At 42.7% G+C, this 15,809-nt stretch overlaps 3 protein-coding genes across 3 annotated transcripts in view; 2 read left to right on the top strand and 1 right to left on the bottom strand.

Moving 5' to 3' along the window:
• Positions 1-728: 728 nt before the first annotated feature.
• On the bottom strand, positions 729-7,984 carry LOC111664318 (chromobox protein homolog 2-like). The gene is made up of 5 exons (XM_023418844.2): positions 7,860-7,984; positions 7,720-7,763; positions 5,540-5,605; positions 5,188-5,257; positions 729-5,105 (listed from the first exon to the last, which is right to left on the bottom strand). The coding sequence occupies exons 1-5, from the start codon at positions 7,923-7,925 to the stop codon at positions 3,693-3,695; spliced, it is 1,659 nt and encodes a 552-aa protein (XP_023274612.1). The 5' UTR covers positions 7,926-7,984; the 3' UTR covers positions 729-3,692.
• Positions 7,985-8,846: 862 nt separating this feature from the next.
• On the top strand, positions 8,847-12,308 carry cox11 (cytochrome c oxidase assembly homolog 11 (yeast)). Its single transcript, XM_023418821.2, has 5 exons — positions 8,847-8,939; positions 10,468-10,817; positions 10,922-11,077; positions 11,318-11,443; positions 11,685-12,308. The coding sequence occupies exons 2-5, from the start codon at positions 10,506-10,508 to the stop codon at positions 11,871-11,873; spliced, it is 783 nt and encodes a 260-aa protein (XP_023274589.1). The 5' UTR covers positions 8,847-8,939; positions 10,468-10,505; the 3' UTR covers positions 11,874-12,308.
• Positions 12,309-12,937: 629 nt separating this feature from the next.
• Positions 12,938-15,809, top strand: part of rab40b (RAB40B, member RAS oncogene family) — a 24,673-nt gene continuing 21,801 nt past the window's right edge. Inside the window, exon 1 of the mRNA XM_023418956.2 lies at positions 12,938-13,684. Coding sequence (XP_023274724.1) covers positions 13,543-13,684 — 142 coding nt within the window. The 5' untranslated portion in view covers positions 12,938-13,542. The remainder of the gene's footprint in view (positions 13,685-15,809) is intronic.

Raw genomic sequence — 15,809 nt, 5'->3', positions numbered from 1 at the left:
CAGTGATTTGTCACAGCTAAAGCCCTCACATCACTTATGAACTCACAAATTACACAGTTAAAGGGCTGCTAATGCTAACGTTAGCTATGTAGCAATAGCAAAAACTTACAGATAGCTCCTTTAATAATTAGTTTCATTAGTTTTTCCCATTAAATCACTGGTCCAAACCAAACTCACCAACAGCTATATTCCAGAAAAGCGACCTTCTGGTTCTACTTCTATCACTTCTTTTTTTCTAATGAAGTTAGCATGCTAACCACCTAGCCGCAGCCCGTTCAGCTCCTCACTTTTTGATACCGAGTCACTGTGGCTTCCAGTCTAGCCTGAAGTAGCTGCTCAGAGGTTGTATTACCTTAATGCAACCACGGCTGAAGTTCTTGGTGAGACTGGTAAGAAAACAGCTATTAATGCTAACGATAGCAATGTAGCAATAGCAAAAACTTTCAAATAGCCCCTTTAACATGGACCTTTCATTAGTTTTTCACATTAATTGGCTTCATTCTTCTACGGCATTGGGTAAAAACAAAACTGTATTAAATGGACAGGGTTTTTCTAAACCATTTTAGTGATACTGACTCTTTTATTCAACCTTAAATAAAGGTTAAATAAAAATAAAAGTTCTGAACATCAGATGTAACTGAGAAATATTGAAGGTGACTCACCAGGTGATACAGAGGCTTCATTCACTGTCCAACAGGGACACCTCCTGGTGAAGATGTGAACAGCAGTCAAGGCCCAAAACATCCTTTAATATCATGTGTATCCATACAGTGGGCATTTTTATCCTTTAGGTACTTATGGTTTATTTCAAATACCTTAAAAATGGTAGAGAGGCACACAGGCTACAAGTATCTGAAGCTAGTAAGCCAATATGAGCACCAGATAGATATCAGATATCACATGAAAAAAAAAAACATATTTACAAATATAAATTAACACATATTTCAACTCCAAAAGACACTGTGACGGCAAATGTATTAAAACTGTATAAAATTCAGAAATATAGTGATGATGGAATGTCTCTTCTTTGAGATGATGAGCTTACATTTATACTGTGCGTAGTGCAAGGAATACTGTCAATAATCAAAAATCAAAAACGACATAATTCACATTCATAACACCTTTGGTCCAAGGGGAACTGAAAGATGATTAAAAAAAAACAAAGATGGGATTTGTTTATGGATGAAAGTTTACAGATCACAGACAGACCTCACTTCTTTTTTTTTTTTTTTTTTTTTTTTGTTAGAATTTTTTTTAAACATGCTGCTCTGGATAAAGCCACATATTTAGTTTGGATACAGGTCCGACAAGCACAAACGTCCTACTCAAACTAATCATCACAAGCAGCTGTACGGTGGCAGTGGGTAGATAGAACCTGAGGCACTGGAGAGGAGTTGTCGCATCTGTGGTACATCCATCTGTGGTGTCAGACCCCGTGTTTACACTTTCTAACACAACGCAGTTCGAAAACGGAGAGAAGAAACTGCAACAATGCTTTTTTGCTGGGCTTTCAACAGCATCTCATGGTCTTCTGAACGGAGACCACTGGAGGCGGTTGAAAGACCTGGAAAAAGCTAGTGAGTGGACCTTGATTACAGATTATTTTGTCACAGAGTTGCGTCAGCTGTTCAAGTTCTCAACAGTGATGAGTCGATGGTTCATTAACAATACGACTTCATGCAGTGCACAGTGAGATGCAGCTGTTTCTACCAGACTGTAAATAAAGATGGACGTAGCCTCTGTGACGTCACCCACAGGTTTCTGAAGATTAGGGTAAGCTGCTCCACCATTGCCATCTTGGCAGTGTCTGACTCCGCCCTTAATTCCCAGCTAATCCAAAAATGGACAAAGAGGAGGGGCATGTGTGGATCTGAGACTTCGGCATATGCCTGTCTGTGGCAAATATACACCCACCTGTCACTCAAAGCAACAACGCCCTCAATTCTCCATAACTTTAAAATGTTAACAGGTGAGTTATATAACAGCTGTCATGAAGGAGGAAATTAGCTATAGAGACCAAAACTGTTTTTTGTACCAGGCTGTAAACATGTTTATTTCTGCTTTGGTTTGGCATTTTAACATGGGAGTCTATGGGGACTGACTCACTGTTGGAGTGGTCATTAGAGGAACTGCATGTTTTGGTCCTTCAGTGTTGACTTCAGAGGTTGATGCTCGGTGAAACCTGATGTAACTTCAGTTCGACAGCTGATGCAACTCTGTGACAAGATAATCTGTAATCAAGGTCCATTTACTAACTTTTTCCAGGGCTTTCAACTGCCTCCATTGGTCCTCATCACTGGACAGAACAGTTACATGATGGCAGGTGGTCAAGTATGAGTTGCTGATATAACAGCCACCTGAAAAAGCTCCATTCACATGACCATGAGATGCACTTGAAAGCCCTGCAAAAAAGCAAGCAAGTTGGCCTTTTACTAAAGATTTATTTGTCAAGCTACTGTTCTCAAGTGTAAGAAGGAATCTAATATCAAACCAAACTACGATTTAACGCCACCAAACTACTCAGACTTGATCTCTGGAAAAAGATGCTGCTGTAGTTTTCAGTTGCTGTCAACAAAATTATATTCAGCTTTAAATTATTAGAGGAATTAAAGGGTCTTAATTAATTATTTGTTTTGGTGAAGGTTTGAATGAAATGGGAAGTTTTTACTTTTTAACATTTTCCAAGACCTCAGTAAGAATCCTGTTTATTATAACTTGTGTCTTATTTTTGTAAATTATACTTTGATTACTGATAGACATAATGTACAAAACTAGGGCTCCAACTAACAATTATTTTAATTTCGTCAATTAATCTACTGCCTATTTTTGCGATTAATTGCTTGGTCTACAAATATGAAAATAGCTAAAAGACTTTGGAGAAACTGTAACCAGAGAATTTTTTGGCATTTTTACTTAAAAAAAATACTGGCCAATTAATTTCCTGTCAATACATTAATCAACTAATTGTTGCAGCTCCAGAATTTGTCTGATGTCCTGGACTGGTTTTTGTCCACTTTTGAAGAGCATCTGGTTGAATTCACTGTTCTGTCAATGTTCAGTTTACACTCTGATGGCTTCATGCTTCAGAAATGATTTTTGTTAAGAGTCATGTCTCGTGCTTGAGCCTGAGCTCAAAGTACCGTGTTTGTTTTGATCAGTGGAAAATGAACGAGAGGATTTCATGTCGCAGATTATAGGACGTTAAAGCTGTGAACAGAAAACTACAGAGGTGTTTTACTTTAGAAACTGGATCTGAGTTTCTCCTGTGCACAGGTGCAGCAGGAGAAACTCATCATGGGTTCTTTCCTGTCGAAGTCGATTCTTTTGACTTCTTGTAGGAAGGTTTTTGCAGTGACTGTTTCCTGTTTCCTGTTTAGGTGACTGAATGAAAAACCTAAGTCTTTGTCAGTTTTCCTTCTCCAGACACAGACTGCATTTTAACACCTGTTGTAAATGGGATCTAAACATCAGGGTTCCTACAATGTTTCTACAAATGCTGAACCAGAGGTGATCTCTTCACCGTGTTTTTGTCTTTATGTAACATCACTGGATTATTGAAACTGTGTCGTCCAAAAGTTTTGTGCATCTCTTTGTGGAAAAACTTCTGTGAGCTGTTTGTGGATGAAGTTCCAGAGCTGTAGGAACCTGAGAGCTGTGGCAGGAAGTGATGTCAGGCTGAGCACAGACGTCCCTCAGTGATTTCGGGAGTTGAAGAATCCCACGCTGGTCGGAGACTCCTTCACTGTGACCGTGATAAAGTTGGCCGTGACGTCGGTGACAAACACGTGCTCCAAGAGGCTGCGGGTCGGCCGCCAGTCCGTCTCTGTATCCGACTCGGTGGCGTCGTTGCCAAGGCTGGGCCGGCTCTTGCTGGGATACAAGGCGGTGTCATCGTGCTCTGATTCGCTGCTGCTGGTCTCGTCCGAGTCTCCGGTGCTGAGCTCGTTCAGGCTCCGGTTCTGAGAGTTCAGCCCGTGTTTCCTGTCCTCCTGCCTGCCGCTCCCTCGGCTGGAGCTGCCTCCTGCCATCATCTCCTTCCCCCTGCCCGGCTCTGCGGTGCCGCCTGCAGCCAAACCAGAGCGCTGCCCTCCAGCTGACATCCGAGTCTCTTTGATGCTACCCACTCCTCCTTTTACGACGATCCCGCCGCCGCTCCTTAAGCTTGACCTAGACGCTGCCACCATGGCGCTGCTTGTGCTGCTGCCGGCCGGCAGCTTGCTGACGCTCTGCAGGTTGAGGGCTCGGAGGCTCAGTGCCTGGTTGGCTCGGTCTCGAGGCGTGGGTGAGGATAATGACGACGGTTTGTTAAGGCCAGAGTTCTGCTGCTTGTGTTGAACCAACCCGATCTGGCCTCCGACGCCCTCCTGCCTCCGCTGGCTCAGCTGGGAGCGCTGAGCCACCGCCTGGCCCCCCCCGAAGCTGCTGTGCAAACCCAACGATCCCGAACTGCCACTTTGTTTCAGAGGCGACACTTTGAATCCGTCTCCTCTGCTGCCGGATTCGGACATAGACCGCTTCAGCTCGGACGCAGAGTTCTTATTTTGTGCTGAAGGACTGGCTTTGTTGTGGGAGGAGGATGAAGAGGAGGAGGACAGGGAGCGGTTGGTCCAGATGCAGCTAAGGGATCCGGGTTTGGAGGCAGCGGTCTGGGAGAAGGAGCTGGCGGAGGTCTGGGAGGCGGAGGCAGCCTCGTCTCTGGAGCTCCTGCTCAGACCTGTGTAGGTGAAGCTGGCCGGCTGCAGAGGCTTCTTCACCCCGGGCCGAGGCTCATCTCTGAGCAGTCTGAGCGCCTGGTGGTGTCGTGGAGGAGGAGGAGGAGGAGGAGGAGGAGGAGGGGGAGGAGGAGGAGATGGAGCAGGAGGTCTGCTCTTCGCCTGTCTTAAAGCCCTCAGGTCCGGGTGCAGCGGCTTCCTCCCACGCTTCTTCTTGCGGGGGGGGTCGGGTTTGGCCAGCAGGATCTGGGGCCTCTTCTGGGGGACAGGATGGACACGCTTCGCTTTCTTCGTGTGATCTTCATCCTCTGAGGACGAGGAGGAGGCCGAAGACGAGAGGCCGGAGGAAGAGGAGGACGAGGAGCGGCTGTCCTTGGTGGCGGTTGGCGCAGGCTGCAGAAAAGAGAAAGAACATGAGTGAAACAGAAAAGGCAGGAAATGAAGCAACAGGCGAAATCACTGAACAGCTGATCACCAGAATCTTCCGTGGTCGTCCTCTCGGCCTCTTTCCTTTCTTCTGGAACAGAAGCTCCCGCTCTTGTTCTCTGGAACAATAGGAAGAGAAAACATTCAGATACTAAGCTAGAAGAAGAAGAAGAAGAAGAATCTGTGATTTGTTTTTCTTTTTTTCTTTTAATTATTTATCGTTAAACCGAACTAAAGAACAGACATATCTTTGGCCCTGAGGCAGCTGCAGTTTCTGTAGGAACTTACAGGCTCAGTACAATAAATGGTATTTTCATTATTGGGCCTAATAGCTGTTATTTCCAAAACATACACACACACATACCACACACACACACACAAACACACACACACACACACACCTTTTGTGAAATGCTGCCAGTAACCTTGGGTCCAAAATATTTTCTTCTGGCTCCCAGCTGTTGTGCCTGAAAACACCAGAGAATGAATCATGTTAATTTATGAACTCGTCAGTTCATGAATCAAACAAACACCAGGTCAATCTCAGCAACATTTGAAAAATGGATCAAAGTTTAAACACGAGGAAGTTTCGACGACTCAGTCAGTGCATGTTCTGCTGACAACAGTTGACAGATAATGATGTTATTACATCAACAGTCAGCGACTCTAACAGAATAAAAGTATAAAAGCTGGCAGATCATTTTTTATATAATTCCTGAATGAACCAAAGTTTTTTTTATTCTATTTATAGTTTTGTACAGCCACTGGAGTTTAGATGACGTTTAATACCTGAGAATTTTGGCTTCTTTTTTCAGCAATAGAAAAACATGTTTCTATGGGAAAGATATAACACCATAACACATGTACGTCCTTCATTTGTATAATGTCTTTTTATCCCAAATGTCTTCTCTCCTTTTATAAAGGCTTTCGAGTATCAGGCAGCTATACCTCAACTTTTTTTTGTTTTAGTTATTTGGATTAGTTTTGTTTTTCTGTTTGACATTTTATGTATTAAGATTTTTGTTCTTTCTTAATAATTTTTTTTTAAATTTTGGATGTCTATAATTTTACTTCACTGGTCCTAAATAGTTTCCATATTATCTACTTTGACTTATCAGATGTATTATTTTTGTTTGTGACAGAGTCTCATAGAGGGCTTTAAGTGAATCATGAAGTAATACAATAAAAAAAAGTAATGTTTCTAGTAGTGGTTTGGTATCAGACTCAGTCAGCTCCAGGTCATTCCTCTGTCCTGACTAGTTTGTGCTGATATTAACACAAATAGCATGTAAATGTCTTAATATTAACCCTTGTTACTACACAGAGGAAACACCTGTTTATATACACATTTACCCAAAATTCACCTTGGAAACTTTCTGATCTGGACTTTGTGAACACAAAACTACATTTTAAAATGAAATCCTCCGGGTTTGAACGATATATTAATGATTAATTATGCTGATGGATCCTGCACAAACCAGTGATAGTGTGATCTGATCACATATCTGAGTAATTGTGTAAACTCTGCAGCTGGAGGACAGTGAGCCTGAACAACTGCTGACAATCAACGTATAAATGTCAATATCGATCAATAATCGAGTCATTTTTAATCATAAATACTAAATATTCTCTGGTTCAGCTTCTCAAATGTGACAGTAAACTGAACATCTTCAGGGTTTGGACAGTTGTTCTGACAAAACAGGGTCATTAAACACAACACAGCTGGAGAAATCCTAAGTTATTACACTATATATATTTTTTTTAGCATTTTATGGACTAAATGACTAATTGAGAAAAATAATCAGCACGTCACATGATAATGAAAACAATCCATCCTTGCAGCTGTTATTGTTATAGAGAGAGTCAGACCGGCCTGTGAGCATAATAAATAGAGCTGAAATGATAAACTGATTAATTGATCAGCAGGAAATGAATCTAACTGTTTCGTTTTTTAAATTTTTAAGAAAATGTGTGAAATATTAACGGTTTCTAGTTTCTCTGATGTGAAGATGTGATGCTTTTAATTGTCGCTCATGATAATAAATTGAATATATTTGGTTTCTGAACAGTTGTTTGGACAAAATAAAACATGTGAAGACGTCATCTTGGCCGCTGACATTTCAAAGGTTAAATAGTTTATCTAGAGTATAATCAGCAGACTGAAGGACAGTTACACCACACTGTGTAATGTGATGTCCTGGTAAATGATTATAATGGTGGATGTTTAAATGTCAGTCTGGTAGTGAGCATTAAAACCACAGGTTTCCCTCTTTACAGTGAGCCCTGGTTCCAGGTAACTCAGCCGAGCCTGCAGCTGGTCCTGCTCTGATACCGGTCTAGCATCAGCTGCTCGGTGCAGAAAAGCCGAACAACGAGACCAGAAACGGTGGCTGTTTGACGTTGTATCCGCGGTGTGTTTACCGGCCACTGAGCTACAGAGTAAACCTGATGTTTTATGCAGCTGTGTTCAGATTCAACCCCCCCCATCACGGGAGAGGGAACACCGGGCCGCGCATTGTCTGCTGCCGTTCTTCTGCTGCTCAGTGTGTCGGCTAGCACCGGGGGCTAGCTAGCTACTTACTTGGACGACCACCCCCTCCACTTCACCAGATATTCAAACTTCCCCTGTGGACAAACACAAACACGATGTCAGAGACACACGGACGGCTGCTCCTGTCACAACATGAGTTCCCACCGCGCCGTAACCCGCCTTTTACTTACCTTTCTCGGCCGTTTGCTGAGGATGCATTCCGCATCAAATACCTGGCCGACTGTGACCCCCTCCATTACTACAGCAGCCCCTCCGTACGGGCAGCGAAGCGCTTTTGACCTCACACGGCCGCCGTACGTCCCTCTGAGTCACATACACTCTTTATAAACACCTTATTACAACCACGTTCGCTATGAAGCAGCAATACAACAACTACACATGTAAGACTGTAAATAAGCAATGGAAAACATAGAAATAACATGATTATACATTCTATATATAAATACTGTTATCATGGAAGATTACATGAAAGGGCCTGAGGGGCCACAAATTGACACCAAAGAGACTCAAAACAATTACAAAAAGATGCAAACCAACTACAAAAAGATGCAAACAGCTACAAAGCAACACAACATAACTACAAAGAGATGGAGAAACCACAAAAAATGATCACAAACAGGATGCAAACCAATGAAAAATAAAAAATATTCAAAATGATCACAGAGACATAAACTACTACAAAGAAAGTAAGAACAACCACAATGAGAGGCAAAAGATTCAAAATGATTACAAAGAGACACAAAATTACTACAAAGATCTTGCCTTGTATGTCAGGGCTTGTATAGCTATCTTAGTGAGGACCAATTTCACTTAAAAAAAAATTCTGCACTGTGGTGGGATAAATACTCTGCTACTTATAATATCACATTAATCTGAATCAAAGTAGACGGTAAAATTAATATGATTAATATGGTGGAGTAAAAACTAAGTAATATTTCTGTCTGAACTGTGGTGGAGTACAGTACTGGACTAAATGTACTGGTTCCACTTCTCTGCAGTCCTGTTAGACGGTCCAGACTTTTCAGCTTCAGATTAGAATCAGGTTCAGTTTTAGGTCCTCACAAGTATAAACAGACAAAAGTGTGTGTCCACCATAGATGTATAGATACCGATGCGGAACCTTTCCGCATTAGGCAGAATTCAGAGGGAGCCGACTGAGCGTTGCACCAGTGTTATGTGTGTTTCCGTATAGCATGTTTTGTAACTTGTAGCAGTCCGGCGTTGAATGTCAGTGCAGCTCATTTTTTAAGGTATTGTTACTTTAAATATCATCTTAAAAGTCTAAAGTACTGTGAACATGTCACTTTATTTTCATCATCTGTTCTGTTCGCTTGTTATTTATTTGTCACTGTGTCTTGTATTGACTGTTTGCTCGTTCTGTTAAATGTAACAGCTTTTTCAATCATGATCAATGAAGCTAAGCTTTAACATCAATGTTAGCCTGTCCCAATTACCCCCCTGGAATCCGCTGCATGTTTAAACAAGCGCCCAAACCTCGGCTGAAAACTTGACAAATTAAGACTTTGCTGGGTTTTTGGCGCACAGACATTCATACTACAATACAACATGAGACATTTCAAGAATCATCAGTGTCCACCGATCAATTCGGCATATATGTCATGCACGGAAAACACTAGCCAGAAAGTTACAGACAAGTATTTTGTGTTTCTCTCTTAATTGTCTGATTGAGGGTGATTAATGTTTCCTTCTCAATTCACGTAAAGATAGTTGCTGATACAACAGTGAGTCATGTGCCGAATTGAAAAAATAATTTAATTCAATAAACCTGAGAAGTCACATTAAAATGTAACGTTTTTGAACGGAGTTTGGTTTGGAGTGCTTGGAACATAATGTATCTGTTGGATGTCTTTGTCCAAAGAGAGAAGGTCTGCAATCATTCGTCAATTAATTGATTGGTTGACCAAAGAAATTAAAACAAGAACTATTTTGGTAATCCATAAATCATTTCAAGCAAAAATACCTAAATATTTGCCGATTCCTGTTTCTCAAATTTTAGGAATTTGCTTCTATCCCATTGTGACAGGCATATTTCAAGATATTTAACTGTTAAATAATGTAAACGATAAATTGCAAACAATATTGGGAGATTTATTAAGAATTAAATTTTCATTAGGCTATAATTAGTTATGGCCAGACTTTAAAGCCCAAAACTTTAATTACTGTGAAAAAATGTGGTTTTCTTTTTAATTTATTGACATTCAGCATCAATCATATTTCCATACAATGTGTTTCAGATTTTAAACTGAATGTATATGACATGTCAAAAAATCAGGCCTTTTATGGCATTACATAATTAAATCAATTTTTCCCAGTATGCTATAAATTGTTCCAATTTATGATGAAGAAAGGCTGTTATTTTCTCCATTTTGTAATGTGTAATATCCATCCATGTATTTACAGTTGGTTGTCCTGTGAAAACCATTTCCTGGTGAGGTTCTTTTTTACCAGCCACCAGCAAGATATTAATTAAATATTGATACTTTTTGACCAGTCTTGAGACATACTGTATGTCATACTGAGACATACTGTATGTCTCAAGTACTTAGTCTTAATGTCCAAAGGGATTACAGATTTAAAAATGTCTTCTGTATCCTCCTCCAGTCTGATGACAGGGCAGTCCCAGAACACATGGAGGTGTTTTGCATTTTAAAAATGTGTTTTTCTAATTCACATCTGTATGTTGTCTGTTTATTTTGTGTTGTGAATTCATGTGTCATATTGTTTATTCAGAGCTGATGGTGCTTTGCTTCCCTCCAGTTGAGTTTCCCAGGTGTGGACTGACTGAAGTACCAGCCATGCTGCTGCCTGTTCTGGTGCGTCCGTCCCTCCTCCACTCTCAAACCTCCGTGCTGTTAACACGATGTGCCCGAACGCTGCGGTGTGACGCTGGGAGGACGATGCACTCTCAGGCTGAACACCTCCTACGACGGAGGCCTCTTTTGCATATCCAGAGTCGAGGCATCAAGAGTCGAAGCAGGAAGACCAGGGGCCAGGAGGAGGACTGGAAGACCAGGAACAAGACGGCGCTGACGTACATCGCTGCAGCCGGCGTGGGGATGATTGGCCTGTCGTACGCTGCAGTGCCGCTCTACAGACTCTACTGCCAGGTGAGGAGAGGAAACACCTAAAACCCTAAACCTGAGCTGATGTTTTCACCCCCACCCCCGTGTGCCTGTGTGACCCCCGTGTGACCCCCGTGTTTGTCTGTCAGGCTTCAGGGCTTGGCGGCACGGCAGTGGCCGGCCACGACACAGATCTGGTGGAGACGATGAAGCCGGTGAAAGAGCGCGTCCTCAAGATCACCTTCAACGCCGACACACACGCCAGCATGCAGTGGAACTTCAGACCGCAGCAGACGGAGATCTTTGTAAGACCAGGTTCACTCGGGACCTCTGTGTCATGTCCCTGAATCTAAACTGCTCCACAAAAATCTTCTGATCCTCTGCAGTGAAAATTGTTCTTGCTCTTTTTTAGTCTGTTCACCCTTGTCCAGTTCATTAGTGTCAAACTGTCTCAGCCATCAACGTCATGTCAGACGTGAGAAGAGACTCAGAGCTTTGGATTCAGACAGCGGTTCTTAAATGATGTTTGTGTTTTTGTTGTGCAGGTGGTTCCAGGTGAGACGGCGCTGGCCTTTTACAGAGCTAAAAACCCCACAGACAAACCCATCATAGGCATCTCCACGTACAACGTGGTGCCCTTCGAGGCAGGACAGTACTTCAACAAGATCCAGGTAGGGCACCAGCGCAGCACCAGTGTTTTAGTTTGGGTTTTTTCTTCCTGTCTTTACTAAAGACACAGTCCTGGTTCAGGGGCTGATCAGAAACAGGAGATGGATTGACCTGAACAAACTTCTCGTGTCAAATGAGCTGCTTCACATACCCAAAATCAAACTGCTCCTGCTGTGATTGTGTGAACCTCTGAGATCATCCAGCTGTTACACCTCTGTGTTTTCCCCTCCCTCCTGTCTGCAGTGTTTCTGTTTCGAGGAGCAGCGTCTGAACCCCCACGAGGAGGTGGACATGCCCGTCTTCTTCTACATCGACCCGGAGTTCGATGAGGACCCCAGGATGGCCCGAGTGAACACCATCACCCTGTCCTACACCTTCTTCGAAGCCAAGGAGGGTCAGAGTCTCCCTCTGCCTGGGTACAGCTACAACTGACCCACCGAGAGCACCGCCCGAGTCCTAAACCAGGAACCTGGTTCTGGTTCATATCTCAGTCCGAGTAAAAGAAAAAATGATCCAAGACTCTTTTCTCTGACACTGAAGTGTGTTTCAACAAATCCTGTAACACACGGGCCACAAAAAAAGAGACATTTTGACACTGAAAAACTGTTTGTGTTTGAACCAGTGATCTGGAGAGGAGAGGTCCTCGGATTAGTTTTAGTTTTTCACTTGTGGTCGACTTGTTGAGATACTGAGCTTCTCAGACTGTGCGTGCGTGTGTGTGTGTGTGTGTGTGTGTGTGTGTGTGTGTGAGAGAGAGATGCTTGACGGACTGTAAATCTTAACATTGAGTCAAACAGTTCTGATAAACAGCTGATAATTAAACTGTACAAAAGGCTGAAGATCAATAAATTATGACTAAGAATGGACTGGGCCGACTCAGAGATCTCACTTTTTTAAACCGGCAGGGTTCTGCCTTATCAGTCTAGTAAAAGTAAACCTGTTTCCTTTTTAGAAAAGTTTTAGTCATAATTGTAAAATGTTTGATTTTAAGTGTTGAGTCTTTAACTGCGTCATTCAGACACCAGGGGGCAGCAGATGAAGAAAAGTCCTGTTGAAGAATTTGAGATGATGTGTGACTTCATTTCTATATGTTCTGAAGATCTTCTGGTTTCTAGACCAAGATCTGAAGATCTGAACCTGTTTTTACAAAATATTCAACAGTGAGTAGTTTTGAAGCGACCTTTAAAAATGAGTAATTTCCTCAACTCATTTTAGATCATTATTGAAATAAAAATTCCTGTAGTGGAAGAAAACCTCACAGTGCCGCCAAGATTTATTTAATACTAAAGATTTAGCATCAAAATTCAATTAACGCTCCAAGATTAAAAGTATTTATTGTGCACATTGGCCCATTTTAGAATAATGTATATTATAGAAATGTAATTATTATAAATTTAATGTTGTAGCTGGTAATGGTTAGTTATTAAATGATTATAAAAAAAAACTCAAATAAAGAACGAGTACAATACATAGAGCTTCTTTCATGCTTTTATTTTGTAGGCTCAGACAGGAAGCCGTGCGTCCATCTCCTCCATCGTCTCCTCCCGCATGCTGACGGACGTCTACGGTGTCAAATCCCGGCTCGAGGTTGCCCTAGCAACTCAACCCATGGACCAATGAGACGGAGACCTCCCCCCTTCCACCTCCCTCTCCACTCCTCTCCTCACCCCTCCATCCTCATCGCGACACCACCTCCGCTGGAGCAGGGAGGGGGAGGGAAGCGAAGCAGAGATCTGGGAGTCCGGGAGTCCAGGAGACGGACTGAACCGTTTTTTCCTTCGTGCGTCCTGTGCGCGCTGATGGCACAGAGCGCGCGCCGTCCCTTGTAACCAGGTCCACTGACAGTTGGTGTCGGTGCCGCTGGTTCACGCCGGACACTTGTTGGTCTCCTGGACTCGATCTGGACCCGTAGACCAAACTGTTTGTTGAGTCTCCGTCCTGGACCGTGGCGGGACCTGAACCAACGCGGGTTCATCTCCTCGGACTTTACGCGTTTCTCTCCGCTCCTCTGGTTTTGGACCGGTAGGGAGAAGGGAGGGGAGGTTAGGCTGCAAAAGTCTCATCTCATGATGGGACACGGCAGCTGTCATCTGCCGCGAGGATGAGCCACAGAAGTAGCCCGGCCAGAGCGTACGACTTCCTGCTCAAGTTCCTGCTGGTGGGAGACAGCGACGTCGGGAAGGGCGAGATCCTGGCGAGCCTGCAGGACGGAGCCTCCGAGTCCCCGTACGGATACAACATTGGTGAGTGTGTGAGTGACACCGGGGTGGAGTGTGTGTGTGGAGGTCAGGGTGCGGAGAGGAGGTCATTTAGTAAACATAAACACACCTGTCAGGTTATTTTTGGAGGTTTTACGCGCACGGATTTGCTGTTTTTACGCGCGGTTTACGCAGCCTAGATACCGAGTGAGCCTGGAACAAACCGAGAGACAGTTCACTTTGTAAAGTGCTCTCATGCTAAATACCTCCTCAGAACGCGCACACACACACACACACACACCAAATTTGATGATTACATTTTTTAATATATAAAACACTGAATTCTAAGAAAAAAAGTCATCCATTCCATAGCTATACCTCTTATCCTTATAGGGTCGCGGGGGTGGGGGGGTGGAACCAAGGGCGGGGTACACCCTGGACAGGTCGCCAGTCCATCACAGGGCTGACACAGAGAGACAAACAACCAGTGACACCTATGTGCACTGTAGACTCGCCAATTGAACTGTTGTGCATGCGGCCGAGAACCGGAGAAATCTCCGCACAGAAAGTTCCCAGGCCCCAAGTTCGAACTAGAACCTTCAAGGTGTGATGCGACAGTGCTAGCCACTGGCTACCTCGCCGCGAAGTCTAAAGTCACAATTCTAAAAAAAAAAAAAAAAAAAAAAATCTTCCACATGTGGCAAGTTTAAAGTCATGCTGTACTTTGGTGCATTTGTCTGTCTATTATTGTGGAATACAATTAACATATTTTATTTACATGAACATAACTTTATTCATATGGTCATGTAAAGACAAGCTGAGAAAACCGTGGAGCTTTCAAACATGATCTAATACACATCATTTATTGAAAGAAAGTTTTAAAATAGGAAGTTTATAATATTCAATCATTCAATTCAATCTAATGAAAAAGTTAAAGAAGGAAATCACTTTACATGTAGGTCCAATAAGCTGTAACTTCAGAGCATTATTTCCTGCAGCTGTTTTTGTTGGTATTAATATTCTAGAATATTTGTATACCCTCCTGTGTTTTTTAGACAACTTTACACACTTCGGAGCATCCAGAGTTTGTGCAGAAAAAAAGGGCACCATGCATGTGGAGTAAGAGGAGTTGAAAAGATCAACCTTGACTCCAGAGGGTTAATTCTTCTTCTCAGAGGGAGAACCTGAGTTTCTTCTCTGACAGATTTCGATACAGTTTAATTTTCAGACTCAGACTCTACATAAGAACATAACGCCCATCAAACTGTCAGAGGTCAGATCCAGTGGTTTCTGACCCGTCTTTGACATGTCCAGTCTCTGTTCAGATGATCCAGTGTTTCATTAAAGAATCAAAGATTAGAGAAAAGTCAAAAACTTCTTCTGACATGAATCATCTGACGACCCTTCAGATTTATCTGGTCCCCCTATGGAGGGGCCCGGCCCCTGGGTTGGGATCCACTGGGGCTGCACAATATATCGCCTCAGCATCGTCACAGTGATGAGAGCATGAGGCAAATTAACAGTTAAAGAGGAGTCTGTTCCTGGATTCACAGTTTCTGGATTCTCAGTCTTTGTGATGCAGAACTCACTGCACAGTTTTTGGACAAGAGTCCAGGTGTGTTTTGATCCATTTAAAGCAGGTGGACACACTGTAAACCTGGTCTGATGTGGTCTGAACGAGTTCATTTGAAGCAGATGTGAAAAACTGAACCTGTCCTTTAACTGCAGCCGCCTCCGACATCAGGACAAACTACACTGGCGCAGAGTCAGATTAGTTTAAGATAACATGTAGTCTGTAGACTAGAGTGTCCAGTTTATTAGGTACACCTGGTTAAAACTAATAAGTTGTAGTCTGATGAAGTTGTTGATTCACCGTTCAGGTCAGTCCCTCTGTATTGAGTAAATACACTGTAGATGTGAAGGTTTAACAGGAATATTTTAGTAAGAATATGCAGCAGCGTCTCTTCTGTTCAACAGCATGGTCGACAGTGTTTCAGGCTAATTCATGATTATAACTTCACATGAATATTTTTACATTTCAGCTTTATCAGGTCAAAATGTATGAGACATAACCAGTTGTGTTTCGGTTTTGTAAATGTGTGTGTGTATATACAGTGTGTGTATATGTGTGTGTGTGTATATATATATATATATATATATATATATATAT

The sequence above is a fragment of the Seriola lalandi genome, unplaced genomic scaffold, assembly GCF_002814215.2.
Source record: "Seriola lalandi dorsalis isolate HSWRI2012SDOR001 ecotype SW California unplaced genomic scaffold, Sedor1 jcf7180002054585, whole genome shotgun sequence".
Taxonomy (NCBI): domain Eukaryota; kingdom Metazoa; phylum Chordata; class Actinopteri; order Carangiformes; family Carangidae; genus Seriola; species Seriola lalandi.
Note: the sequence above shows the minus strand (reverse complement) of the source record. Positions and strands in the feature narration are given on the sequence as shown.

What these genes read in the sequence shown, in the direction of transcription:
- cox11 (XM_023418821.2), top strand. Translation starts at nt 10,506, where the DNA reads ATGCTGCTGCCTGTTCTGGTGCGTCCGTCCCTCCTCCACTCTCAAACC. An exon ending in TCTACAGACTCTACTGCCAG is followed by an intron (nt 10,818 to 10,921) that starts GTGAGGAGAGGA and finishes TTTGTCTGTCAG; the next exon opens with GCTTCAGGGCTTGGCGGCAC. An exon ending in CGCAGCAGACGGAGATCTTT is followed by an intron (nt 11,078 to 11,317) that starts GTAAGACCAGGT and finishes TTTGTTGTGCAG; the next exon opens with GTGGTTCCAGGTGAGACGGC.
- LOC111664318 (XM_023418844.2), bottom strand. Translation starts at nt 7,925, where the DNA reads ATGGAGGGGGTCACAGTCGGCCAGGTATTTGATGCGGAATGCATCCTC. An exon ending in CTGGCAGCATTTCACAAAAG is followed by an intron (nt 5,258 to 5,539) that starts GTGTGTGTGTGT and finishes CTATTGTTCCAG; the next exon opens with AGAACAAGAGCGGGAGCTTC. An exon ending in GACGACCACGGAAGATTCTG is followed by an intron (nt 5,106 to 5,187) that starts GTGATCAGCTGT and finishes TCTTTTCTGCAG; the next exon opens with CCTGCGCCAACCGCCACCAA.